The following is a 25,508-nucleotide window of genomic DNA, read 5'->3' as shown; positions in this document are numbered from 1 at the left end:
CGAGGGAAGCCTTATATTGGAGAATAGACCGATACCGCTGGGATCACAAGATGCCCCGATGGCGGAAATGTTGCAAAAACATTCTCCGTGCTTTGTGAAAGTTGCAGGATCAGCTTCGGATTACCTCATCGGTGTGAGAGTGTCCAGTAGGGAGGATACTCTCTCTCTGGGTCTCCATCTATGTGTATCTCGCTCAAGAACCTGGATTTCACTTCAGATCTCTCACAGAGACACACGATTCCGTCTTTGACCCTGTGTACATCAATGACTCTCGTAGGGAAATATTTCTGTTGACTCGAGGCCTGTGAAAGACAATATTTATGCCCTGTTTCACATGTCGAAAGCCACGTTTCAACCTGGTGGTGGGATCTGTTTGATCCCATATGATCGTCAAGATCGGTCCAGGGTTTAGCATCAAGATAACTCCAAATAAACGGAAGCGAGCGGCCCTGGTATCCGAGATCTTCATTCGCGCATATAGAGACTGGTTACGTGAGTCAATGGGGAGTTATAGATGTTTGGAGAAATCTTAACTCTGAGCATAATATTTCTGGCCCAGGGGCATAAGACAAGAAATTTGAGATTGGGCCGATTAACAGTGCAAAGAATATGAAAGCCGTCTGTCTTTGGAGGGCCGGTACCAGGGAGGGCCGGCAATTTGTTCCATAACCACATACAAATAAAGCAATTGTTATCCTTGCTGACAACCAAGTCGCTACATTTCTGGTGATGGTAGTCGCTGTAATAATAAGTGTCACGTGAAGAATCATCTTTGATGTTGCTGCCTCACAGAGTTGAGATACACGTGCCGCACAAGTACCCTTCCACACAGTCCATTGTGTAGGTAACTTATGTAGTATTCAATTTATCGAGAGTTGTATTTTCAACACTCAAGTTTTGTAGATACCATGTTACTAAATTATGGTCTGTTTGATCTTTCATACCTGCTTATCGACAAGACGCTTTGGTAACTGGATGCATTGCTACCCAACCGCCTTTAGGCCAATGTGAGGCGAAGAATGTGGCTGTATATCCGGTAAACTTCCTTCAGATCCGATTTGCTACGGAGCTGTAAACATCTGACAGATAGCGTATCATGTGCTAGCTACAGGGTAAAGCGTTCTGCCGTTATCTCAAGAAAGCAACAAACCCTCTGTTGGTTGACGGAATCCTTTGTAGGCTGACTGTCGAAATGAGGCTCATCAACGCCATTTGCCTATTTACCCCGCACCGAAGCGCATAATGGGAAAATGTCAGCTGACTCGCATCGAGCTGCAGAGGTTGTGTCGGAATCTGCGAGCTTGATAGAATTCATAAAAATGACCGTTTTCCGCGATAGCACAGGTTTGCAATCGGCATTGACATTGCTCGTTACCTCGTTTGAGTCATACGAGAGGAGGAGAATCTCTTCAGTACAAGCCAACTTGCCATCTCTTTAGCAGAGAATGGCCTGTCTTACTTGTGTCCTTCCAGCATCTCCCGATCATGGAGATCAAGACTGCACATATGATGAGCTAGTGCAGGCAGCGGAAGCCGATTGTCCTCGGTGCACGTTTGTATTGAAGTGTATCAGAAGAGGTGCAGCATACATCAAAGTTGGAGATATAAAGAGAATCACGACTCCTTCCCGTGGCTACGTCAAAATTGAGTGGTTACGCGGAGAGATCATGTTGGAGATTTTTCATCAGCACGGCAAGTCTATTATTTCTCTTTACTTGTCTGCTTCTTGACTTCAGAGCGATATATCCCCTTCAGACATTGCTTTATCCTGGCCTGCTGATTAGAGGCATTTTGCTCATTCGCTCATTATTCTTACAGGGGTTGAAGGCACTGAGTTTGGCATTACACCGCTGCGTCTAGGTACTTTCCCTAGGACTACAGAATTTCAGACTACAACCACCACGATCCAGTCCTGGATAACGGATTGTGTAGATACACACCCAAATTGTCAGTCGCAGATCCATGATTCATCTGCCTCGTTCATTTGCCCAAAGCGACTGCTCGACCTGAGTAACGGGACTTTGGTTCTTCGGGAGGATCTAGGGCAGAAACTACGCTACGCGTGCTTGAGCCATTGCTGGGGCAAGATCAAGATCGTCAAAACGACAACACAAACCATAGGGGGTTTCAGGACGGAGGTGCCCTTGGATCAGCTGTCGAAAACGTTCCGTGATACTGTTGACATATGCCGGAGTCTCGGAATCATCCATCTTTGGATTGACTCTCTTTGCATCATCCAAGACAGCCCACAAGACTGGAAAGAACAAGCAGCTCAGATGGCAGACGTTTATCAGCATTCATTCGTAACTATCGCAGCTACAAAGTCCCATGATGGGTCCCAAGGTTGTTATTCGGAGACTAGCCATCAATACGTGGCCAAGTTGGTTCCTGGTTACAAGGATATTTATGTTCGCCAACAGGTACCACTTTTTCCAAATCACTGGGGGCAACTAGACAATAACAATAACTACCCCTTGCTGAATCGCGCATGGATATATCAAGAGATGATGTTGTCGCCACGCGTTCTGCATTTCTGCAACGAGGAAGTCATCTGGGTATGCCCATCTTCCCAACGAAGCGAAAGTGGCTGCAACGACCGAGATTACAACGACGGTAAGAGCTTCAAGCCTACACTATTTAGCTGCGTTGATAATACTCTTCGAGATAAAGCTCAGTTCACATGGCACCGGTCTGTTCAGGAGTATTCCAGACTCAATCTTACGTACGAATCTGATAAGACGATTGCCCTGGCTGGAGTTGCTCAACGCATGCAACGCACACGACCTGATGATAGGTATCTGGCTGGTATCTGGGAGAAATACCTACCGCTGGATCTTCTCTGGATGGTCTGGCCTACGCCAAATATTAAGAAACCGAGGCTTGCTAAATACCCTTCATGGTCCTGGGCTTCAGTCTCGTCACAGGTTATGTGGGATGGAAATTGGAGTCCACTCCAGTCCGTGGTCGTTCGGGAGGTTCGTTATACCCCTGATGGCCCAAGCCACATGGGGAACTGCTCGATGTCTTCAATCACCTTGCAGGCTCCACTGATAGAGGTCAAGTCCTTGCTGCCAACCCAGATCACACCTATGGGTGTATGGAATGGTAACGTTAGCCACACAGTCACACTAGTGGAAGACATCAGCGTCGAAGAGCTTTGCGTAAACGACTACAAGCCTGACAGCTCGTCAGATGGATCTGCATCTACAACATGGCCACCTGTTATTGGCGGGTTCGTTATACCGCTTGGTGTGAACGTTGAAGACAGTTTTACCTTCTGTGGCATTCATGTTATTGAGAAACTGGGGAGTAATGGCTATGAGCGAGTAGGTCATGTCGAAATAAGCCATGATGCTTTATTGACGAGCAACTACACCAAGTTTCTCAATCGTCTGAAGAGGGATGATACTCCGCAAACATCAGTTATGGAGACTCTGGAAAATACATCCAGATCCTACGCTTATGGTGTAAGAGAGCTGTTAGAAGGACTACAAGTTTCAGAAATTGTCTTGGTATGAAATTTGTCTTTGATATATAAGTACAAGAAAAACGATTGTCGCGTGCCCCTCCAACCAAGATCTGGCCCATTGATCTGTTCATTTTAACGCGCATAGCTGCTCCATCCCGCACTACCACCACCATCATTATTTGCGATTCCTGCACTTATTGCTGCCGCCTTCTTCCGGGCTTCTTTCTCGTAGGAGTTGCCGTACATGTAGCTGTGCTTGCGATCGAGTTCCCGTCCCCTTGCAATAATTGCTTCGGGGTCATCAAGACCATAGAATTCGTCGCCACCAATGAGCTTCTTGACGAGCCGGTCTAGCATGCTGAGATCCAACATGTTGAAAGGTTCGAAGTAGTACATTTAAATAGTGTCGAGTTGGTCGAGACGATAGGTGGTTCTGATATGTGACTTTAGTGCCTTGTGAGCCCGATGTGTTGTGACTTGTGGCTGAGAGGCTGAGAGCTTAAGCTGGAACAAGTCTCATATTCGAAGTGTTTTATTGTTTGACTTTCATAACACGCATCTCCCGAATGTCAAGGGCAGGGCATTGATTGCCATATAAATACCTGATCTGACCTGAAGATCATTTTTAGGAATTTGCTTTCGGCTTCAGAGATATCGTGTGGCGATAGATCTGCAGGTTGATCACATACGTCATTTTATCATGCAGGGACTAGAGTTAGCCAGGCACAGACGAAAGAGGCAATTCCCCATCGTTGGCGGATCGACAGAGCTTAAAACGTTGTTCGTGGCGCTTCATCAAGGTATTCGGTGCATAAGCTGGAATTGAACGAATGTGCTCAGGAATTGTGGCAATTCTTCTCAGGTTGGCTGCCAAATCCAAAAGAAGTCATGAACCTCGACATGCATATCGGAAACATTTTGTATGTTCAGTGAAGAACACATGCCCTTCTCCTTCAACTTTTTGAAGAGCTTCAACTACTCCGCCATACCCCGGGTTTCTAGACAGAAGCGTCCAGGCGCATGGTGCAACATTTCCAGGCCCTTCTACCAACACGACAAAGAGCACTGAAAATCTAGGTAGAGCTTGTGAGAGTCCTTACCTGACACTTGAGAACTTCGTCTGTACACCGTCACCTATTCCCACGCGCAGCTAGATAATTAAAAAACTTTAACTAAGACCAGGTCGGAAACATACTTCTTTGGAAATTTGTCGAGTCGAGTGCGAAGTATGGATCGTAGCAGGCTCACTTCCATCACGGCAAGCATTGTTCAGGAATCAGGCTTAAGATAAGAGTAACAGCGACTCCCATCATATAGCCCCATTGACGGCCGGGTACGGTGGAGGATGACCCCGTAAAATAGATGCAATGGAACTGGTGGCTAGGGGACCAGGGATTTACGAGGGAGAAGACGTAGCCCTTGGGTAAGAGAACGACTTAACCCACAGGATATTGCCAAAAGAACGCGCTCGCTAGGAGCGGAAGAGGCTGGCAGTAATCGGTAGCAATTATGCAATAACACCGTTTTTTCTGACGCAAGGGCAAGAAGTAATAACGACGCATAAACATATAGATCATATATCTACAAAGTTCACTGAACCACAGAGAGAAATGCAGTGTATACGTCTCTCGTCATCCGAGCACCTCATTCAAACAAACATTATTTTGGCTTGACAACAAAGTTATCCATCTTAAACTTCAGCGTCGAAGTCTTACTCCCCTTCGCGCCAGGTCCCGAAACATACCACTCCATAGAAATCGTCCAAGTTCCTGTCTGCGAGTTCGGAAGGTCGGCAACAAAACTCGTCCACTGATCAACCTTATGCGTACTTTTAAAGCTCGGTGTAAAAATATTGCTACTAAAACTCTTGGTGTCAAAGCTGAAGGAACCCATTGAATACGACAGACCATCGGGAGCTTTAGCTTGGACGAACAAGCCAGGCTTGCCAGGTGCTGTGTATGCGACGCTATTTTTAGGGAGAAGCATGGACCATGAGAGCTGGAAGCGCGCTGCTTTGCAGATCTTGAAGGTCTGGGAGAGTTTGTTGTAGCTGGTTGGATCGTTGTAGCCGGAGGTTCCCGTGGCTTGGATTGCGTGGTCGCTCTTATAGCCCGATTTTACGACTGTTGCGCTGCCGAGCTTGACGTATGTGGGTTTGAAGACCCATGGTGCTGAGTGTGTTAGTCCTGCTAGAGACGATACTTAACATACTTGGCTGGGTAAACTCACTAAAGGCACTCGACTCAAAGCTCGGGTTTTTGAGGCTGTTTGCTGGGGTAGTGCAGGCTCGCGCATCGAGAGAGCTGGGAACATCGGCTGGTGCGGAGAATACAGGGGCAGCGACCGCTAGCCAGCTAAGAAGCGCTAATTTGACCATATTCACGATCTTGAACCAGAGTGTTTGTACGACTGAGAGCTGTAGACTGATGTGCACGTAACTAAGATTGTAAGTCTAAGAGAAAAATGACCGACGGGGGAATGTGTCTGTTTCTTTTAAATAAATTGAGGGGCGACAAAAAGCCCGTGGGCTCGGTAGTTGAGCATTGTCATTCGATACTCGAATCAATAGTTTGGCGAGGCGTTGATCTAGACCCCTCAGCCGCACTGTCTAGTCAGGGTATCTCCAGGTTCCAGACTGAACCCCTGTAAACCAGAACTGTGTTTTCCGAGTAGCTTGATATTGTCAGAAGTTCTGTTATGATAATCATCATGCATCTCCTTCCTTAAGCTGTGTTAAGAATGATATTGTACCATAAGCTTAAACCTCGGCAGATATTTCATTTCATTTCATCCTATGCAAGTTATCACTTGTGCTTAGCCTTAGTCAAATTCCTTGCGGCTTGATGTTACAAACAAAGTTCTCAAAAGTCTTGATGTTAATGTTGAGCTAAGAAAGGTTCCATGTTGCATGCCCCCTAATCTCACTTCAAAAAGAGCGGCCTGAATCCAACAATGATACCCTCCAAACCCGATGGGGGATGTCGATCATAGTTGATCCCGCAAACGCCAGTGACCTGGTGATCCTGTGTTGGGTGGCTGGTATACTGCCCGGATTGACTTTGATAAGAGTGTTATTTTAAGTTGATAGTCCCTACAGCTGATGGCTCACATCACGCGCCTCACACACGACCTAGTGATCCGCGAACCCTAAATTCCCCCCTAGTACTTCCACTCCTTGCCTCCTCCCGCACTTTGTTTTCTTTATTCAGCCAGAAAAGGGCGCAGCCCAGCCTCTGGTGGAACAATCGAGATAAGCTCCTGCCTTGATGTCTAATCTGTTGTACTGGCTGGGTCTACCGCGGTAAATCCATACGCCGCTCCCCAGGTGTCGCCATACTTTATCTGCAGGAGCTCAACATTGGTGATCCCTTCGACGTGAATAGCTGATATCTGTTCATTTTCCCCCGGTTAGGCAGGTGAGGAGGGCTAGTCTACCCACGGATTACCATTTACCTGAATGTCATATCGGCCACGAGACGCAAGGATCCCGCGGTCTGAATATGTCAGGGCCTCCTCCGTAAAAGGCTGTGCGTCCAGATAAAGCCAGAAGTAGATATATAGTTATAATATATAAAGATTAAATAACACCATTGTACGGTATTTTATATTAAAGTTATTTCTATATCTTCCACTGCTTGGAACCCTTGAGCAATAGTCAAGTCACAGGTAAATCCTGCCCCTAGCCTTTGAAATGTCTCATCCTTAATGCATTTAACAAATATCACTTCATAAACTGTCCTCCCAAGGTCCATAAAGTGCTCAATTAACCCTTCTCTGTCATTTGCTTGTCTTGATGCAACGTGTATAGCTAATGTCGCTCCTATTCCTGACGAGATGTTATTCAATTCTACCACTCGCGGATCCCTCTCAAACTTTGCCCAGCCACCAGCCCAATCTGGTGAGCTTGGGTGGCAGAATGTGTAATACTGATTACACGGCGATGCTTGAACCCTTACACCTGTTAAAACGCTCATGTCTTTTGCATCTTGAATGCCTGGCATAATAAGAAGCGGCTGCATCTTCGCTTTGACACGAAGCTTGGTCGTCATGATAACAACTTCGGGCAAGCGGCGAACTCCCTGGGCCTCTTCTTCATATTCTGCTCCAAGTACCTTGAGGCTAGACTGAGACATGTCATCCCTGCGCTGCCACTCAACTTCGCCTTGGTTTGAGAGCCATGACCATGAAGGAGCACCGCATGGGCATTCCCGATTCTGGTGGTCGACGGCAAACCACATCAAGCCATAATGAATATCTTCTAGCCAGAGTCCACTAAGGTAATCTTGTGTAGGCTTCGTATTCTTCCATCTCTTGTCGCTTTTCTCTAGCCGTTTTCTTTCGATAGCCCCTCCATACTCAAAGGCTGCCCCCGATATAGCTGCAAGGTGGTCGTTCTGTTGCGTAAGGATGGTTTTTGAGAATCCTGTTACGATATTGTACCACATAGTCAGTGGGTCATAGTCCAAAGCAAGGTTGACCTTCAATGAGTGGGTCGGTAGTATTCGAGAGACATTTGAAGAAGATTTTGCCTCCCAGGGCCGTGGCACTTCCGTAATCATATCATTACAGAAACTTCGCGGTGCCTCGGAACAGCACTCCAAGAAACTCACTTTGTTAGTAAAGTAAATGATACGTTTACTAAGAAGCGTCTCCTGAAACACCCAGCCGCGTGAGATTAGTTCGCTCCGTGCAACATCCGTCAGAAACAAGGCCTTATCGTCACGTCTATAGAGGAATACCGACCCTTTTCGGATGCCGTTTTCTTTGAAAGCAAGACGGACAAGTGATTTGGGTGGTTGAGCTTCGAGAATACCGGAATCTTTTCCGGCTTGAATGCAACCTCCTATGGCGGAAATAGTGAATAGAGCACGTTCGTAATATTGGCCCATTTTGAACTTCTCCTGGTTCCAGTCGTCAGTCCCTTGAATGATGCAAATAGTGTCAATCCATAGGTATCGGATCTCCAATTTGCGCACGATCGTGATGGCGTCTTCAAGAGTTTTCGAAAGGAGCCCAAGCTCTGTCTCAGACATGCGTTGCTGAAAGTTGGCTGACGTAGTCTTTACGGCCTCAGCTTCTGGATTCCAACGGTGGCTTAGAGCGACATAGCTTCCCTTGGCCCCCTGCGTATCTCTCAAGTAGGCAGCAGTGGGCGTGACTTCAATGCAACGAGTAGGAAGCTCTATTGATCGAGGGTCGAATAGTGTACTGCTGGAGATAGCGAAATGGCATCTTGAGTGGTTGGAGAGACAATCGTGAAGCCATTCACCTAAAGCAGCTATATATTCGGGGGCTGCCATATTGACGCCGAGATAGGTCCCTCCAATCAGTCCGGATCGATAAGCCGGGCTCTCTTGATTGGGTCAGATAGTGAGATTGTTTTCATGAATGGATACAAACCTGGATCTGCAGCCACGCAGATTTCGTGTGGAAAGTTGGTTTGTCGAGACGTTAGGATAGACGTTTGATCGGGCCAACTTTCATCTTTTCCAGTAACCGTCACTAATAGTTTATTATATAGCGGCTTCTGCACCGAAAGTCCATTGCCTGACAACCAGAGATGGACCGTGAAGTCACGATGTTCGGTTTTAAAGTTAGTCTTGGGAGTATTCTTGAGATCAAGCTCCTTTGAGATAAAAAGAACATGATCAAAGGCAACACTGAAGATGAGAGTACAAAGGTCACAGCCGAGCGAGGCATTTTTTCGAATTGTCTCGAAGTTCCTGGAACAAACTGGGAAGGAGGGGCAAGAGAACAAGTCTGAAGCGTTACAGGCCGAACAGAGAGGCATAATGAATGGTGGTAAATGGTGTTATACGACATGTGAGGGTCTCACCACGGTTGATTATGTTGAGTTCTAGGTGTAGTTTATAAAAGCGGAACGGCCAAGTAACAATGCAATTCTCAGCTGCGGGCGCGGCTTGCATATTATTCCATCACCGCCTGATTAACACGCCAGCAAAATAACCCCAATCGCGACACGACACGTCAGCAAGCTTCAAGCCTGAAGGACATCTCTGAGTATATACCCCGCACTTCTCCGCTGAACGATCACAATCTTTGCAAAGAAGCCTCCTCTCAGCTTCTTGTAAGAAAACTGCTGTCACTCTTGATTAGACGACGATATTTCAGTATTCTTTGTTCATTATGGGCGTATGGTGGGAAGGCGTTGATGATGAGTCAAGCGAACAGCTTCGAAATCGGCATCTCCACATACCCAAGGTTTGGCCGAGTACGTTTCTGAAGACAACTCTTCATTTTATCAATCTGGAGCTAAGCGCAGGGTTCATATCTTGTCTTTTTGTCGCTGATTCTCAAGAAGGACCAAAAGATTTTCAACTTCCTTTTCTTTTTGCCATATTCTTCTTCTTTCGTTCTTTTTATTTTCCTCTAAAAGTCGTACATTTCATGGTTCATCAGTCCCTGCCCCTAGCTTCTGTGTTCTTCCTCCTCCGATTTACCTCTAGAATTCCTATAATTTGTCAATGCAGCCTTATAGCCATTGCTGCAATGTCGTTTTGTGGCCTTCTGTGGGCATCATATTTTTACTGGATAGCTATTAAAACCATTACCGTGAATCTTGGTGAAAATCCGGATTTTGAACTCCACACAGATGAGGAAGAGTATCAGCATGGAGATGATAATGGCCCTCTGGCAAGGTATTACAGAGACCTACATATACAAACGGATAATAGGGAAGATTTATCTAAAGTAGTATGTTCTATCTGTTTTCCTTGCCAATGGAAACGTAACTTACTTAAACGGATCTAGAACAAACCCAACATATCTGTGGCTCAGAGTTCCCGAGCCATAGGCACTCGCCCTGACGATCTTCAAACAAGGACCCTGAATACAGTAGAAATGAACACGAAGTCATCTCTGAATGCACCGAGATGTAATCCAATAGCCGTATACCTTTTATCGAATGGCCCTAAATGTTTGGCGACTGTAATACTGGGGGCCCTAGTTCTCGAGGGTCTTGCGATATGGAATGTAATTCATATTATATCCGCGGGCGGGCGCTTGAACTGCTAACTATTAGCCCCGACTACTGAGATTAGCTCATTCATTGATTTGGGACATAGGGTTACCATAAAGCACCTTATAGAGCCCATGTGCTCTGTTTCATGGTCTACGCTTCTTGTTAAAATGCGTGAAACTGCAGCCTCAAAGCCTCGGAGGATACTCTCCCTCCTCATCGCATACCAAGTATTCTTCATCTCAGGCAACATTGCGGCCTTGATTTCCTTTCTAACCTCTTCTCTGTGTGTATTACATCTGGTGCAGAATGGCGGGATGGAATGTATGGAAATGACAGGTGGTTTATTTTGGAGCTTCTTTAAATACTTCCTGCTCGATATGGTTTTGTCTCTGGGTATCACGATGGATCTCTTAATTGTTTTAGGATCTTCATGGAATCCCAAAACAATGTCTATTTTACCCCCATTATTACTCTATATAATACAAACCCTATCTCTATCTAATTAGCTTAATATTAAGTTACTTAATTAAGTTTTAACTTATATACTATAGGAAATCTTTATAGCTTATTTTTCTTGTTAAGCTTACTTAGTTTTATATATTACGGCTATACTACTGTTGTATATATGGTTGGCTAAGAATATGAACTTCCTGTATTAGGATTGGTAGGCACTTCGGCTCATCAGCATTCGATCACAGGCGCCCAAATGAGGTGAAATAGCCCAAAACCATTATTTAGATCAATCTTGACCGCATCAGAGAAATTCCAGTGTCTTGACTTAGCAGGCAAGCCACACTTTGTCCACGCCGAAAGGTTGGCTTACTTCAGATGAGCGAAGGGACGAGCGACTGTCTGACGAGCGAACTGTCAGGTGACTTACAATACCCGGTACCCATAAAGGCCATGCTACCACTGAGAATTGTGCGTGCTTTAAGGTTCTCACAGTCACCTAAATGGTCTGCCAGTCTCATGAACGTCAGGGATCAGCTGGAGCATGAAGCTAGATCATTCATCTTCGTGTTCCTTCAGACTTGGATATGTGCCATGGCTGTAATCAAATAACAGCAGGTAGCGAAGGACCTCGTTGAATACTCCTAGTGAAATTGCGGTGTATTGGTCGTACGACAGTATTTGATTTGATGAGAGATTAGGACCGGCACTTTATCGTAGAACCCTATCTGATGGCAGATTGATGATGTCGAGCCGATCTTGTCATATCCTGGACTAAATATCCTGGACCCTGTATAAACTACCTTGGGCCGTTTAGACCTCTCAGGTGTTACTTCAACCGCCTCCAAAATCTCATGATCTCGACCCGGTGCGGCGACAAGATTGGCCACTACTGGCAGATACTCAATCATGTTGCTGATCCTTGAATAATATGACATCTCTCCTATTGGTATAACGACATCGGGTGCCCCAAGAATAGGTGAGAGAAAAAGCTCGTCACATGCAGACTGATTCTCAGGTGATTCGATCTTCTCATGACGATAAACAGATTTTACTTCAGCGACTGGAAGAATGACCAACGTCTCAAATTTCTCGTCCCCAAACAATTGATCAAGAAGCAACTTTTTGTAAACGAGTAGTCGTCGCGTAGCTTCTTCATGCTCGGCGTCAGAAACAGAGGCACCTTGAGCCCATCTTCGTTGAACAAAGGGGATCACATGAGGCTTTTGGCTACCGTGTCTCTCGGCGTATAGTTGTCTGAAGTTTTCAGTTGAATGGTAAAGTGATGGTAAAAGGTTGCCCGGATGACATCTTTGAGATACTCTTCCACACCAGCAGGAGTCCCTGACGGGTGTGACTGCTGCCAAGAGCGTCTGATAGAGAGTGGGATGAGCAGCAGTAGAATGAGTCTCAATATCTCGTATGAAAGAGTCGATAATCTTTATCTGTTCTGGATTTTCTGTTGGAAGGTAGTCTAGTGGGTAGATGAGACGACATGGCCGTTTCTTGACAAGCGACAGAGCCGCAATCCAAGTCCGTGCAACGCGTCGTATAATATCGAGACTTCTCGCAAAGACGCAAGGCGTATCAAAAATGGCATAAGTCTTAACCAGACCCCTCAAAGATACAGAATCATGAGAAGGTCTGAATCGTCAAACGCCATTAGCCAACGCTGGTCGACGACCACTTCCACTTGTATCAGTGCCGATCGCACAGTCAAGCCAGTCATAAGCCGCAACAGCAGCAGCACTTCCACTACTACTCCCAGCTGGAGACTGATATCCATCACCTAAAAGCCGTTGGATGATCAACGGCATCCATGGGTTCTTCTCGGGCTATCATTGAGCTGAGTTTCGTCAGACCCAGTATGTGTGCGCCGTCATCAACCATTGCTTGGATCACATCAGCCGTCGCAGTCGCAGGCTCGTTTAACTCGTAGTAAGCCTTATTGCAGAGTGATGTTTTCATGCCGCGGACGAGAAAACAGTCTTTTACTGCAATACGTAAGTTTGGCAGGATGTTGTTGACGAGAGTTGGTGCTCTGGACCGAACAGCTATGGCGAGGCAGCTGTTGGACGCACTTGCAACCCCAAGTTGCTCAAAGCCCGTAAATGGAGACCTTGGTCATGTCAGTGGAAGTCAGACGGTCCTGCTAACACGCTACTTACAGATCTAACACGAGTTTCAACCCCGAGAAAAAAGTCCCTTTCTCGTCATCATATAAACGACAGACAGGGCGAAGCTTATTATTGGTGTAGAAGTAAGGGCCTGTAGGAAGATGCTTTTTGCCGCCTTCAACGACAATATTGAGCCATTTCATTCCCAGTTCTTTCAGGTATTCTAAAGAATTTTGAGGCACAGCTTGGTCGTGGTGCGGGGTAGTGATGATGACACCTTGAAGGAATACGTTACGATCATAAACGTGACAGTCATCCAGCTTGTTCAAGTATGCCTTCAGCCACGCTCGGCTGATCGGTACACCGTCATGGTTCGCAAGAACGGTTACGAGTAGAGGCTCCAAGGGAGTGGTGGCTTGGGACCGGAACTAGGTCAATGGGTCAGATGTAAAGTTCGTGTGGCATTGAATGGACGAACGTAGAGGAGTGGCTTCTATTGTGACATATCGCTTGCCCCCAGCCTCAAAGATAAGAGTCGAGTTGAGAGAGGCCATCGGATGAGTTTATATGAACAGCCCTTTCCCTGCCAATGTTGAAGGAGAATAATGAAGATTTCTGTGGCATCGCAGTGGCGCGGAGGTTGGATCGCTGAGTAATCGTCCTCTATTGAATGAAGAACAAAGAAAAGGAGCATGATTGAGGGGGAGGAGCTAGAGCCTCTACAAGCCAATGAGCTACAAATCAATGAGCTCATCGTATAACTAATACATATAACATTATCACTACCTTTGTCACAGACTGCGTCGCTCACAGTCACTTTTCGTCGAACAAACACCGCTCATCAACTCTTATTCGGATCGGATGGTAATTTGTGGAGAAGGTTCACTTTTAGCTTCCTCCTATTACCTCAACCCGTCCCTTTATCCCAACCAATGAAATCTCATGGACCAATCGAGGCGTTTTCTTCATGCCCAACATCACCGAAGGATCGAAGCAAGAAAAGCTTGAGTTATCAATTATTAATTGTTTCCCGTCGTACCACTCGAAACCCTGCATATTGCCAACTAGGCAAGCTAAGAGCTGTAGTGGGATGGCACGGGTGAAGCTAACTTTCAGCTCCAATCGAAGAGTGGATAGCGATCGTCCGGATCTCTTATGTGAAACTAGCCTTATGTCTCTTGATGTAACCTCATGGGCATCGCCATGCCCTTTCGAGCTAGGAGCGCGAGGGGCACGACCGTAGAGACCGCGGTGGACAAATCGATGTATGCCTTGTGATGGTCACCTGCAATTAGTAACGGCGCAATCTTACCCGAATCCAGTCTGTCGGTCTGTCAATTAAGTATAAAGGGCCCCGAGTTCCGCTAATACTCAAGACTCTCGTCTTCCACAAGCTGCCTCGCTTTAACATCTCTGTACCCAATTGGCACCAACACCACCGTACAGTCTCTCATCATGAAGATCACCGCCTCTCTTTTACTTCTTATCCATCTTGCCGCCGCTGGCCCCACAGTCAGCACTGCCGAGGGTCTCCCAGACCTCGCCACCTCCGGCGAAGACGGCTACAGCCTCTCCCACGGCGAGGCTCTCCAACTCGCTGCCAAAGTCTGCCCTGCCAAGTTCCCCCGGAAGTGCTCAATCGGCAACTTCTGCTGCCGTACTAAGAAGTGTTGCAAGAAGGAATGCTGCAAGAACACGGCAAGATACTGCAGTGCCGGTCGGTGCTATAGATAAAGGCTAGTGGTAGATGGAAACAGTTGTTGGCAAGCTGGCTATGCTATGGTTGAGGCAAGCGCTGATGTGGGGTCGCAGCTATGAGTGGTGTGACTGCATATTGTACATAATTATGATACTCTGGGTGAAGCCATTATGATGAAGCGTTCTGACCTAATGCAGATTGGAAGGGTCTTGGAACCAACTCAAAGTCCGTGGTGTAGCATGAAGAGAATGTTCATTTTAAGCAGTTCCTGGCTCCTGATTCCACAAGTAACGTCGAATAGCGTCTGTGAAGCCATCCTCCCACTCCACCAAAGGGGTCCTCCTTTTCACTCGCTTCTTTCCTTCCATCAAACGTGATGACCTGAAGTTTGAGAACCGCCACCTGCCTTACTTCGTCAAGCTCTGCGCGGACCTCAACGAGATTATCGACCTCCATCGGTGATGGAGAGGATTGATGAGGGTCGAAGCAGCCTCTCATTGTGATGCATGTTGTTGTTTTTGATAGAACAATGAAATGGTTGGTGAAATATGTGCCTGTTACGTGTCAGAAGAGGGAACCGGGAAAGTAGCAATCACATACCTGGTTCATAGGTAGATGCTAGAAGATCCTTCTTCTTCCATAGATCGTTCTTGTTCGCCTCGTTCTTGAAGAATGTCATGATCCTTCTCTGGATCCCATATCCTGTTCATTATCAGCATTTACGGCTTAAACACTCATTTTCGTAAACTTACCGAAACCTCCCCACATTCCTGCAATGAATCTCTCAACCAGTTTTGTTCCTCCGTTCTTCGCATCCTCCAAAAGCACCTTATCCAGCTTATCAAACGGCACTTCTCTCACGCACGAGTCGGCAGAGCCCGGTTTATTCCAAGGATTGATCTGCTTCAGCAGCGGATGTTCATACAATGATCTACCATTCTCCGGTCCAAAGGGCTCAAAGTAGCATTTTCTTGTGACGAGATGAAAACTTGCAGCTCCCGTGATTGAGACTCCGGCAGTGACTTTGGCTGCGAGAATTAGCCGTTGGCGAAAAAGAGGCGATATCCGAGACATGATTAGTGGTTTTTTCAAGTTGGCCAACAGATCAAGGTACTGAAAAGGGGAGACGCTTTTAATAAATACTGCCTCAATCTCGGACTCGATGGAATGCCGAGGTCCGGAAAGACGAGCCTTGTATAGATCTGAGACTCCACATATTCGGAACCGTTTCTAAAATTATAGGGTTGCTTGAGCAAATTTGATGTTAGCAGCTCCAGTTCGTCAAAACTTGGCAGCATTTGCTCAATTTGGTTGGATCGTGACAGATACCCACCCGCGCATTTCCCGCTGACGAGGTGAATTTCCCGCTTATCTAATGCTTCTGATCCATGCTGCTCACCCTAGACCTGCGGGTTCTCGACGACGGCATTTACAGCATTGACTACAGTCTGCGATCAATCAGGGCTATTCTACGGCTCAAGATGTAGCTTTCTACTCATAGTTCAAACACTGTCGCTTTTTTAGATGCCCTTATACCACCTCACCTCAACTTGGAGTTGGTTACTCTGCAAATCAAGACTGCGCTGGGTGTTTGTGCGACACTGGAGCAAGTATCTTCCTCAGCACATCTAATCCGGCTTGCGGATTGGCTTTCCATCGATTTTATGTCACCTACCAGCAATCATTCGAATTCTACTCTGTATGATGTTGCATATCACAAAGCCTCCGTTTGTTGTCTGTAGCTCTTCAAAAATGGAGCGCTTCCAGATTGAGCGCCATGCCGGATCGAGACAGATGCCAGATCTCGAACCCGCCTTATCGTACCCGGAAATGATGTGGATCACCGGACATAAATGATGCGCAAAGCCTTCATTCCAGGAACAATAAAGTTCAGCCGGCATCCGAATATCTCAACCCTACAGCCTCCAGCTGATATCCGGCATGTCCGTTAGCCACTGAAGGCGTCTGCGTTGGACTTCCCCGGACTTTGCCCCGACCCTGATAAGTCGTATCTGTGTTTGTGAAACACGTCGCGAGTCTTCAATATGCACACCTTCACTCTGCGGCGTACCTGCAAAACATCCTTCATTGAAGCCGTTTGGTTCCTTGGTGATCACATCTAACTACCTCAGATCGATAACATCATACCCATCGCAAGTAGACACCGTGCTTCTCTAATGACTCGCCCTGCCGGCAACATAGCCGCAGCCAAGGCTCATACTCACCACCAACAGACAAGCCATACGCCAAACCAGGCCATGCCAAGAACCCCCCGCCAATCTCCCCGTCAAAAGCGTAGTAAAAATAAGCCTAATCTGTAACCCTGGAATGCATAAGCATATCCCATGAAGTTCCCTCACCCTAGCTCCTTTCAGTGTGATGAGCAGCCTCATTGGCGGACAAAGACGGCCCATTGGTTTAGAGTACGAAGATCTCGTCTAATCCAAACCAATGGACGTGGTATGCCTGAATTAGCGTCGACAAAGCAAAACCACCTTCGAAACCAACCTAGTCCGTGCCCCTTGATTCTTAATGAGACAAGTCTACCCCGTGGGTTTAAAGTTCTTTGAGTATTTTTCTTCTCGATGTTTCGCTTGTGCGGTAGACCACCATGAAGCTATTCGCGATATTACGCTTGTTTATTCTCATTTTACCGTGTATATTCCCGCAGGTCCGCGCTAGTTCACCGACTACTGATCAACGACTAGAGGACGCGTCGCAATGTGCTGTGCGTATACACCATCAACCTCGCGCTATGTATTTATTAATCTGTTGTAGATCAAATGTTTCTCGCGATTCGTTGATGAGCCGACATTCTCGACCGCCAACAAAGAACGAATATGCCATGATCATAAACTCAGTAATACGGTAGCTAGCTGTATCCACACGTCATGTCCCATACGAGAATTATTCGGTAGGAAAGCCTCGAGATCGGCTTTATAAGGATCAGGCTACTCACGTTGACGGTTGATGTACAGACTTCCTCAAACTTTCGCAAACCAACTGCGGCAGACCAGAGCTCGACAATGATCACAAAATTAGGGGGATAAACTACACGATCCTCGGGATGGCGGTGTTTTCCATTGTCCTTCGAACTGTCACGAAATCGTATCGCTTTTCGCAATGGGGTGCTGACGATTACCTCATTATCGCGGCGTCGGTAAGGAAATTCTTCAGTGGTAATGATGCTTTATTAACCCTGCTAGGTATTTACAGGAGTACAGTGCATCATCATGGGCCTGAGTGAGTTCTGCATCATATAAATGTTTAATCACGGATTACTGATTGTGTACAGTGACATTTGCAGGCTTGGGACGGAATATCTGGACACTTGACGACAGTACCATCACGACCTTTCACATAGTAAGTCTACACACTTGTTCATCCACGTCAGCTAACAAATACAGTACCTCCTCGTCGTTCAATACGCCTACGTCCTAAGTCTCTGCCTCATCAAACTCTCAATACTTTATTTCTTTCTCCGAACATTCCCTGATCCAAAGTTCAGATTGATCATCAAATATACCATCGCCTTCAACATTGTCACGACAATCATCGTCACCATCTGCGGCGCACTACAGCGGCAACCAATTCACTTACTCTGGGATGGTTGGAAAGACTATCCACCCCGCGGGAAAACACTTAATATCCCAGCAATCATCTTTTTCCACGCTGGTGTCAACATTGCCCTTGATATTTGGATGTTTGCTCTACCGTTGACGCAGTTGTATTCTTTGGGTCTTCAGCCGAAGAAGAAGGCCGGTGTTATGGTGATCTTTGGCGTTGGTATTTTGTAAGCCTCCCACTTTGTTTCTCCCTACAACATGCATCTTAACATGCACCTAGTCTCATTGCAGCCAGCTGTATCCGTATCCCCTACTTACTAGACTTTACAAGAACCTTGAACGCATCATGTTAGTAGTTCTCATCCCCGTCAAGCTCCATCTCTAATGGTCAAAACAACAGCCGACGCACAAGGATTCGTCGTATGGTCCAACATTGAAAGTGGCATAGGCATTCTAGTGGCCTGTATGCCTCACATGCAACCAATCTTCCGCGCCATCGCAGCACGAGCAAGGTCCTGGAAAATCCTACCTCAAGGCTCGAGCAGCAGCACAGAGGGAATATTTGTGCAAAGATCTCTTGCGACTATCAAGATGTCGAGGACTGATGGAACTACTTTGGTGGAGCCGGATGATTTGGTGCTGTATGATACAGGGGGCTTGTTGAGCGACCTTGGTCCGACGAAGGTTGACACTAAATCTGGGAGTGTAAATGAGACGGGGACATCGAGGTAACGGCGTTTCGAAGTTTTATCCATTTATTCGACATCGGCACTGTTTTACGGGCTTGCATTTGAATATCCTAGAAGCATGAAGCGCTGCATCAGCATAGCATGATAGTCCATCTACTTTATATATCTGTTCATCCCATTCTATCATTCCCTCTACAACACTACCTTTCGCGGCTTGATAAACACTCTATCAGGGTTTCTAGTCAAAGACGAAACCGGCTTCGGCTTCGCAACATCACCTGGCAATGGCAACAACTCAAACGTCCAGATGACAAGAGTGAAGAAGATCTTCATCTCAAGATACGACATCCTCCTACCAAAGCACCCTCGAGGGCCTAAACCAAAAGCTTGAATAGGGAACGCTTGTGAATCAAAGCTCACTTCCTCTTTCCCATCTAGACCAGAAGCCGTCTTGAGCCATCTCTCAGGCTTGAAACTCGAGTAGTCATAGTCCTTCTCCAAAGGCCTAGGCTTGCGAGATTTGACCCATTCACTACTTCGTGAATCATCGAAGTCGATTGGAGGAGATAATATGCTTGGACCGTTTGATAAGAAGACAACTGTCGTGCCTTTTGGTACACGAGCGCCTAAGATCTGTGTATCGACCTGGACCTCTCGAAGAGTCATGCCAAAAGGGTAGGACAAGCGAAGAATCTCTTCGATGGCTGCATCGAGGTAAGGGACACGAGTTTGGAGGATCTCAGAGAGGGAAGGCGGACGTCGCTCAAGTTTAGCTTGTGGATAAGCTTGTTGAAGCGCGTTGCGAAGTTCGGACTGAGCTCTTTGCTCGACACTGAGATAGCTCAGGCCCCATCGCACAGCTGAGGAGGTTGTTTCATGACCGCCGATGAGGTAGGTCATTAACTATGAGAGGATCAGTATAATGCGTCAGATTCAGCGACGCGGGGACTCACTTCACTAGTGATCACCTGAGAGTAGTAGTCAGGCGCTCTCCCCTCCTTCTTTGCCAGCGCCTCTTCACGAACAGAGATCTCATCGAGCGCACACTTCATAGCCTCTCCATTCGCTCTTCTCTTGATACCATTTGCGATCTCCCGATCCTGTAACTGCTTGGTAAGGACAAAGGCGTTCTTTAGTTTCGCCGAAAAGGTTCGATATATCCAGTGGAATAGTGGCGGAGAAGGCGTCTTGATGATCTTGGCGACGCTCTCAGCGACAGTAGCTAAGGCGTTGAGCTCTTCATTGAGGGGGAGTTCTTTGAACGCAACTTCGCCGTCGGTCTTGCTTGATGTGGTGTCATTGTCTGGAGTGAGCTCTTGGATCTCTTTGACTAGTTGGGTATGCTGAGTGTCCAGGCCAAAAGCTGCGCATACGATGATATCAAGCGCGGCGTTGTGTACATCCTTTGAGGCTGAGAAGAATTGACCATTGGCGTACTCAGTCTTCATACCCCAGAGCTCAATTAGGCGAGAAAACTTGTCATAAATCTCAGGGGCAGATACCTTTGCTCAAATCAGTCTTATGATTACGTATTCCGATATTCTCATCTCACCTCTGACAAAAACGACGGCGTCATCAAATTCCTCACAAGCTCCTTATTCTTCCTAAACTGCGGATCCGAACTCGTAAGCGTGATATGCGCCCGGGGCACAACACAATGAAAAATAGCAGTGCTCGACGTCCCTCTATCAAACTCCTTCACCCGATGCGTGCAAATCTCAGCGGCCTCATAATGATCAGCGACAACAACCCACGGCTTCCCAAAAGGACGGATAAAAGCCTGGAACAACGGTGATTGGTGTTGAACAGCCTGCGTCGCTAACCAGTCGGTCAAGCTCCCGAATGCCTTGACGTCGGGGAGATCGCCCAGGATACGATTGGTCGCTGAGACGTTGTAGGGGATGTCCGCTAAGGGACGGGGTAGCATTGAGCGGTAGAGGGTGTAGGCGATGCCTGCTAATAAAAGACATCCTAACAAGATCCTCGTGGACGACGAGTCTAGAGCATCAAGCAACGACATTTCTGCAATTTTCTGACTCCGGAATGTTACAGAAACGAACAGACCATGCTGTCACAGTCAAAGCGGGCCTGGGGCATTTTTAAAGAGAGTCAAGACGGAGATAACAAACTGAGACAATTAATTCAACGCTTTTGCTAGTTATCCCTAAAGAGGCTAGATGGTTTCAACGATGGTAAGCCGCAATTGAGAGGTGCTCCAATTACAGGGCTAAGATTACGAGGTTGGTTGCACAGTTGGGGCCTCGCTAGAGCCCCTTTAAAATCTGAGGTGAGAACGCCAAGCCAATTTATTGGTATGACGAGATCAGCCCTGGGACTTTGGTGAAATCACTGAGTAGAGGTGTACGTCTGGGTGCCAAATGACTGACTGGGAGTGAGACAGATCTTGCTTGGAAGAGGAGATACTGAAAGGTGGCGTTTGTGAGACTGCAGGCCACGTAAGATTCTTAATGCAGTGCTGATCTGCTTTGGCAATTGATATCCGCAGTTATTCAGCTGCAGTAAACGGTTGGGATTTGAATGCTACCAAAGGTTCAGCAGCAATCACTTGGCAAGAGATAGCTTGTGCCACTTTCGATAGTTCACCGCTGGTCCAGTGTTATCCGCATCTCCGGAATCGGCTCTCGGCACTTTGACACAAACACCGAAGCCCACGGTGCCGAGAAGATCAGACGAATTCCGTCAAGGCCGAAGTCTGCTTATGGGTTTGAGTGCAACCAAGCTGCAGGCGCAGAGACCTCGCCAGAACAGGTTGGGCGTTGGTCGGATGCAGCTAACAGGGATGCCTCCACTGAGCCTTATAGGGCACGCGGGTGGTCCCATCTCTGAGAAGCCTCCACTAACTGCCGGAGGCAGTAGCGCTATAAGCTCCATTCTTGCTCACTATGACTAGCCAGGACCCATAGAGCCATGAGAGATCCAGGCAGTTTGTGTTTTTTATGCTTGAACTTTCCAGGCTATTTAATGGCATGTATATCACAGTCTAGTTATGCAAAACAAAAGCCTTATAATCTGCTGAGAAAAAGAATCAACGGAAAAATGGCGTCTGATCCAGTGGAGGATCATCAGAGGACTACGAACTCATATCCAATGGTGACGCTGGGTCGGATACTGACCATGCTCTGAATAATGACAGGAAGGCCATAAAAAAACCTAAACAGCCCCCAGGAAATTTGTCAGAAGTCACTCAACCTCTGTCTGAACATGTCTCAGGGACTCATAAGACTGATCAGCCCGCCGATAGTCAAAGATCACCATCATGACAACCGGAGGTTTTGCATGGCGAATATTCACCGCGTGCTTATGGTCTGTACCATCCGCAATTATCGACCTGAGATGATTGAGGCGCACTCAAAAGGTATTTTACTTCTTTATCTGATTCTTGTCTTGATATCATCATGACCTTCTCTATTGTACATGATATGTATTACAATGGTTTGTCTCATCTCGCCTACCGGAGCCATTTACGGAGACACGACTCGACTCATGACTGACAAAGCCTTCCAGAGTGACCTCTTCACATACGCCGGCCGCATGAAGCCGTGGCCCGGAGCAATACCCTCGCCACCGTCCAACACGCTCCAGAGCAGATCAATCTGCTGCATGGACAGCAAGCCCGGTCCTCCCCACTCAGGCAGTCCGTTAAGGCCGAGGATCTGCTCGATTCTCTCCAGGAAGTTGAGCGAGGCGTTGGAAAAGCGGATTCCCTGCGCGCAGAGATCCTGCGGCGACACGTCGCCGATTCGAAGTCCCGAGATGGGTCCGAAGGGTTCGGCGGGGATGTTCTCGAGCCAGAGGATCATGTGCTTGAGGAGAACCTCATAGAGGGATATGAGCTGGGTGAAGACGGCTGTGATGGTCAACACAAGAGGAGCCAGCAACGGCTGAGAGGCGGATGGGAAGGGGGGTGCAAGGTTTGGACTTGGTCCATTGTGTCCGCCTCCGTAAGAATGCGGCGACGAAGACTGGCCGTCCAGGCCTGACAGGTTTATAATATCGAGCATGTGCGCACTTTCGAGTGGTGTATGGCAGTTTCGGTTATTGAGAAGCCGCGATAGTACCTGGAAGAGATCCTGAGTCGAGCTCAACGTGAACTCTCCGAGGGTGAGATTATCGATGAATAGCGGCCCCTCGCGGAAGAGGATGCTGCTCAGGGTTGTAACGGACTGATGCGTTTCAATGGCTGCCATACGGACGTGTAAGTCGTTGTTCAGCTTCGATAGCTTCGATAAGGCGTCAGAGAGCTCGATACTGCCCATAGGGGAACCCAGCTCCGGTATCACCAGGCGAGCTGGGTCGGAGCATGTGTCAGTGAGGCTGAGCTGACTTGACTTTATCCTTAGTACGTCGTTGTCGTCTATGTTCCAGTCGTAGTCGGCAAAGGCGGAGCTATGCTTGAAGCAACTTGAGATCTTTAACGGTAGTCGCTCTGGGACAGGGAGTGACCAAGTTTGCAGGTCAGCTGTCGCAGGAGTGGGCCACGTTGACTCGAGGGCAAAGACAACGTTTGTGGTGGTTTCAACCGGCGGCGCCGCTATAGAGATGGTGGTTGTTGGTATAGTTGTTGGTATAGTTATTGGTGAGAGCATCATGCTCTCTAGGAAGATATCCGATTCTGGCGACACGCTCGTAGGGCTTGGGACGCTCTGCGGTCTCCTTGCAGTCGTCTGCTCTTCTGCGAGCGAACTGGCTTCGCTCGGGGCTGCTCAGTCGACTCCTTGTCTGCACGAGCTGAGTCTAACTTCCTCGGTCTCCCAACCTTTTTTTGGCCCGCCAACATTGCATTCTTCGTCGAGCATAGTGCAGCGCGCACATTTTGGGTCGTCCTGCTTGATCCGTAAACATCTCGTCTTGTGCCGCCGGCAGACATCGCAGGACAGCCGCCTTTGCGACGGATGGATCGTCGACGTGCCCATGGTTGTATACAGGGTTACACAGAACCCGGTCGGAGTCTTTGGGTAGTGGGGGGTCGGATGAAGAAAGGATGGATCAATGTTCGGGCTGCACGGCAAGGAGAGAGAGCAATTGGAGTGCCAAGAGGGGAGAGGGAAGTTGACTGAGGCTCAAAACAATCCGTCCGAGTGCGAGGGTGAGCACGTCACTGGTCAGCAAACTACCTAATGGAAAACCATCCTCGGAGGGTTTTTGCTAGTTCTCGGTATCCGCCGTTCCCACCATGTTCTGTTTCCGGCTAGTTCCATCTTACGGTGGGATGTTAGGCCGGTGACAGCAAAAGTGGCTCAACCCCACCACAACACTTCCAATGCCGGCAAATATCAGCACTTCTTGAGATTCCATCACAGCGTTAACCTTCTTTTTCCTTTTTTCCTTTTAAAAGAAAGAATTGATGGTTACTGATGGCCCCAGTCTAAAGTCACTGAGTACCTCAAAAACACAGCTGTCCGATTATGGCATCGCCCGAACCATTGCAAGTCATCACCTCGGGGCTTTTTATAAGCATTACTGTGACCTGCTTTTCGAAGCCTTACAGATACAAGATATCTTGAGCCGTTATTCTGCATGTTAGAGGGTGGTGTTGTGTGTGCAATTGCGGTTGAGCTGGTTTTGTAGTCACGTAGACGAGACCATGTAAGTGTCGGGAGAGATGAGATATCATAAAGTGAGGAGCCATGTTAGAGCCATCTTACAGAAAGGCACTATTCAACTTCCTATTCGAAGCATCCATGTACGGGAGCAATAAAGCCTCCGGAGAATTGGTAGCCTCGTAGGAGAGGCACGGGAGGTATATATGACGTACCAGAGTACGGATACTGCTGTACGAACATATTCTTAGCCTCACGCTAACCTTTCTCTCGATCACTAATTAGCCCCTGAAGCTTTTAGCCTTCCCTGCATTGCCGGCATGATCTCAGAACGTGAATCTTGGTGTGACAAAGACTGCCGACCCTCCACTGTAAAAACCCTCCAGGGAAGGTTTTGGAGAGAGTTATCTCGATCCTTGAGGTAATCCCTATATGATGAAAACGGATCGATTTATTTTCATAGCCTTCTTGTAGAATAGAATAAGAATCACATAAAACTCTCTCCTTTCTCTATTCTCATGTCTTTTCTCCACACACTCACCACCAACCCCGTTACCAAATATTTCACATTCAGAAGCAAAAACTCAATAACCAACACAGCGAAAATGCCTCTGGTTGACGTCCTCATCATCGGCGCAGGTCCTGCCGGCCTATCTGCAGCTCTCGCGCTTGCTCGCCAACTACATACTGCTATCGTCTTTAACAGCTCGCTCTTCCGCAACGCGCGTTCAGCGCATATGCATACCATACCCACATGGGATCACAAAGACTCCGCTGCCTTCAGGGCTGCGACGCGCAAGGAGATCTCGGAGCGTTACAAGACCATCTCATTCGAGGATCGACAAATTGCGAAGGTCGAGAAGACGAGTGCGGGCGACTTCACTGCCACGGCTGTAGATGGGACAACTTTCACTGGCAGGAGAGTCTTGCTTGCTACTGGTGTCACTGATATACCGCTTGATATCAAGGGATATG

At 47.5% G+C, this 25,508-nt stretch overlaps 11 protein-coding genes across 11 annotated transcripts; 4 read left to right on the top strand and 7 right to left on the bottom strand.

Annotated features, from left to right (window-relative positions):
- Positions 1 to 1,445: 1,445 nt before the first annotated feature.
- FVEG_03291 (hypothetical protein) lies at positions 1,446 to 3,518 on the top strand (the record flags this gene model as incomplete). Its single annotated transcript, XM_018890909.1, has 2 exons — positions 1,446 to 1,669; positions 1,874 to 3,518. The coding sequence occupies 2 exons, from the start codon at positions 1,446 to 1,448 to the stop codon at positions 3,516 to 3,518; spliced, it is 1,869 nt and encodes a 622-aa protein (XP_018747317.1).
- An 83-nt stretch (positions 3,519 to 3,601) lies between these two features.
- Positions 3,602 to 3,841, bottom strand: FVEG_15233 (hypothetical protein; the record flags this gene model as incomplete). Its single annotated transcript, XM_018904357.1, has 1 exon — positions 3,602 to 3,841. One exon carries the CDS (start codon positions 3,839 to 3,841, stop codon positions 3,602 to 3,604), a length of 240 nt encoding a protein of 79 aa, XP_018747318.1.
- A 1,287-nt stretch (positions 3,842 to 5,128) lies between these two features.
- Positions 5,129 to 5,846, bottom strand: FVEG_03292 (hypothetical protein; the record flags this gene model as incomplete). The annotated part of the gene is made up of 2 exons (XM_018890910.1): positions 5,129 to 5,640; positions 5,699 to 5,846. The coding sequence occupies 2 exons, from the start codon at positions 5,844 to 5,846 to the stop codon at positions 5,129 to 5,131; spliced, it is 660 nt and encodes a 219-aa protein (XP_018747319.1).
- A 1,225-nt stretch (positions 5,847 to 7,071) lies between these two features.
- On the bottom strand, positions 7,072 to 8,769 carry FVEG_03293 (hypothetical protein; the record flags this gene model as incomplete). The annotated part of the gene is made up of 1 exon (XM_018890911.1): positions 7,072 to 8,769. One exon carries the CDS (start codon positions 8,767 to 8,769, stop codon positions 7,072 to 7,074), a length of 1,698 nt encoding a protein of 565 aa, XP_018747320.1.
- A 2,776-nt stretch (positions 8,770 to 11,545) lies between these two features.
- FVEG_15234 (hypothetical protein) lies at positions 11,546 to 12,718 on the bottom strand (the record flags this gene model as incomplete). The annotated part of the gene is made up of 2 exons (XM_018904358.1): positions 11,546 to 12,158; positions 12,573 to 12,718. 2 exons carry the CDS (start codon positions 12,716 to 12,718, stop codon positions 11,546 to 11,548), a joined length of 759 nt encoding a protein of 252 aa, XP_018747321.1.
- Positions 12,719 to 12,720: 2 nt separating this feature from the next.
- Positions 12,721 to 13,413, top strand: FVEG_03294 (hypothetical protein; the record flags this gene model as incomplete). The annotated part of the gene is made up of 3 exons (XM_018890912.1): positions 12,721 to 12,766; positions 13,072 to 13,171; positions 13,263 to 13,413. The coding sequence occupies 3 exons, from the start codon at positions 12,721 to 12,723 to the stop codon at positions 13,411 to 13,413; spliced, it is 297 nt and encodes a 98-aa protein (XP_018747322.1).
- Positions 13,414 to 14,473: 1,060 nt separating this feature from the next.
- Positions 14,474 to 14,955, top strand: FVEG_15235 (hypothetical protein; the record flags this gene model as incomplete). The annotated part of the gene is made up of 2 exons (XM_018904359.1): positions 14,474 to 14,735; positions 14,915 to 14,955. The coding sequence occupies 2 exons, from the start codon at positions 14,474 to 14,476 to the stop codon at positions 14,953 to 14,955; spliced, it is 303 nt and encodes a 100-aa protein (XP_018747323.1).
- Positions 14,956 to 14,969: 14 nt separating this feature from the next.
- FVEG_03295 (hypothetical protein) lies at positions 14,970 to 15,791 on the bottom strand (the record flags this gene model as incomplete). The annotated part of the gene is made up of 3 exons (XM_018890913.1): positions 14,970 to 15,271; positions 15,318 to 15,419; positions 15,470 to 15,791. 3 exons carry the CDS (start codon positions 15,789 to 15,791, stop codon positions 14,970 to 14,972), a joined length of 726 nt encoding a protein of 241 aa, XP_018747324.1.
- Positions 15,792 to 17,950: 2,159 nt separating this feature from the next.
- On the top strand, positions 17,951 to 19,015 carry FVEG_03296 (hypothetical protein; the record flags this gene model as incomplete). The annotated part of the gene is made up of 5 exons (XM_018890914.1): positions 17,951 to 17,960; positions 18,013 to 18,080; positions 18,125 to 18,510; positions 18,564 to 18,631; positions 18,684 to 19,015. 5 exons carry the CDS (start codon positions 17,951 to 17,953, stop codon positions 19,013 to 19,015), a joined length of 864 nt encoding a protein of 287 aa, XP_018747325.1.
- On the bottom strand, positions 19,008 to 21,052 carry FVEG_03297 (hypothetical protein). The gene is made up of 3 exons (XM_018890915.1): positions 20,525 to 21,052; positions 19,926 to 20,474; positions 19,008 to 19,875 (listed from the first exon to the last, which is right to left on the bottom strand). The coding sequence occupies exons 1-3, from the start codon at positions 20,990 to 20,992 to the stop codon at positions 19,165 to 19,167; spliced, it is 1,728 nt and encodes a 575-aa protein (XP_018747326.1). The 5' UTR covers positions 20,993 to 21,052; the 3' UTR covers positions 19,008 to 19,164.
- A 1,282-nt stretch (positions 21,053 to 22,334) lies between these two features.
- On the bottom strand, positions 22,335 to 24,092 carry FVEG_03298 (hypothetical protein). The gene has a single exon (XM_018890916.1). The coding sequence runs from the start codon at positions 23,580 to 23,582 to the stop codon at positions 22,455 to 22,457; it is 1,128 nt and encodes a 375-aa protein (XP_018747327.1). The 5' UTR covers positions 23,583 to 24,092; the 3' UTR covers positions 22,335 to 22,454.
- Positions 24,093 to 25,508: the final 1,416 nt, after the last annotated feature.

The sequence above is a fragment of the Fusarium verticillioides genome, chromosome 5 (assembly GCF_000149555.1).
Source record: "Fusarium verticillioides 7600 chromosome 5, whole genome shotgun sequence".
NCBI classification, from domain to species: domain Eukaryota; kingdom Fungi; phylum Ascomycota; class Sordariomycetes; order Hypocreales; family Nectriaceae; genus Fusarium; species Fusarium verticillioides.
The sequence above is the reverse complement of the archived record's forward strand: the minus strand, read 5'-3'. Positions and strand labels throughout refer to the sequence as shown.

Bases quoted from the DNA above. Each gene is read 5' to 3' on its own strand.
- FVEG_03297 (XM_018890915.1), bottom strand. From the start codon at position 20,992: ATGTCGTTGCTTGATGCTCTAGACTCGTCGTCCACGAGGATCTTGTTA. The intron at 20,475-20,524 runs GTGAGATGAGAA...ATTTGAGCAAAG, and splicing joins CGCCGTCGTTTTTGTCAGAG to GTATCTGCCCCTGAGATTTA. The intron at 19,876-19,925 runs GTGAGTCCCCGC...ATCCTCTCATAG, and splicing joins CTCAGGTGATCACTAGTGAA to TTAATGACCTACCTCATCGG.
- FVEG_03298 (XM_018890916.1), bottom strand. From the start codon at position 23,582: ATGATGCTCTCACCAATAACTATACCAACAACTATACCAACAACCACC.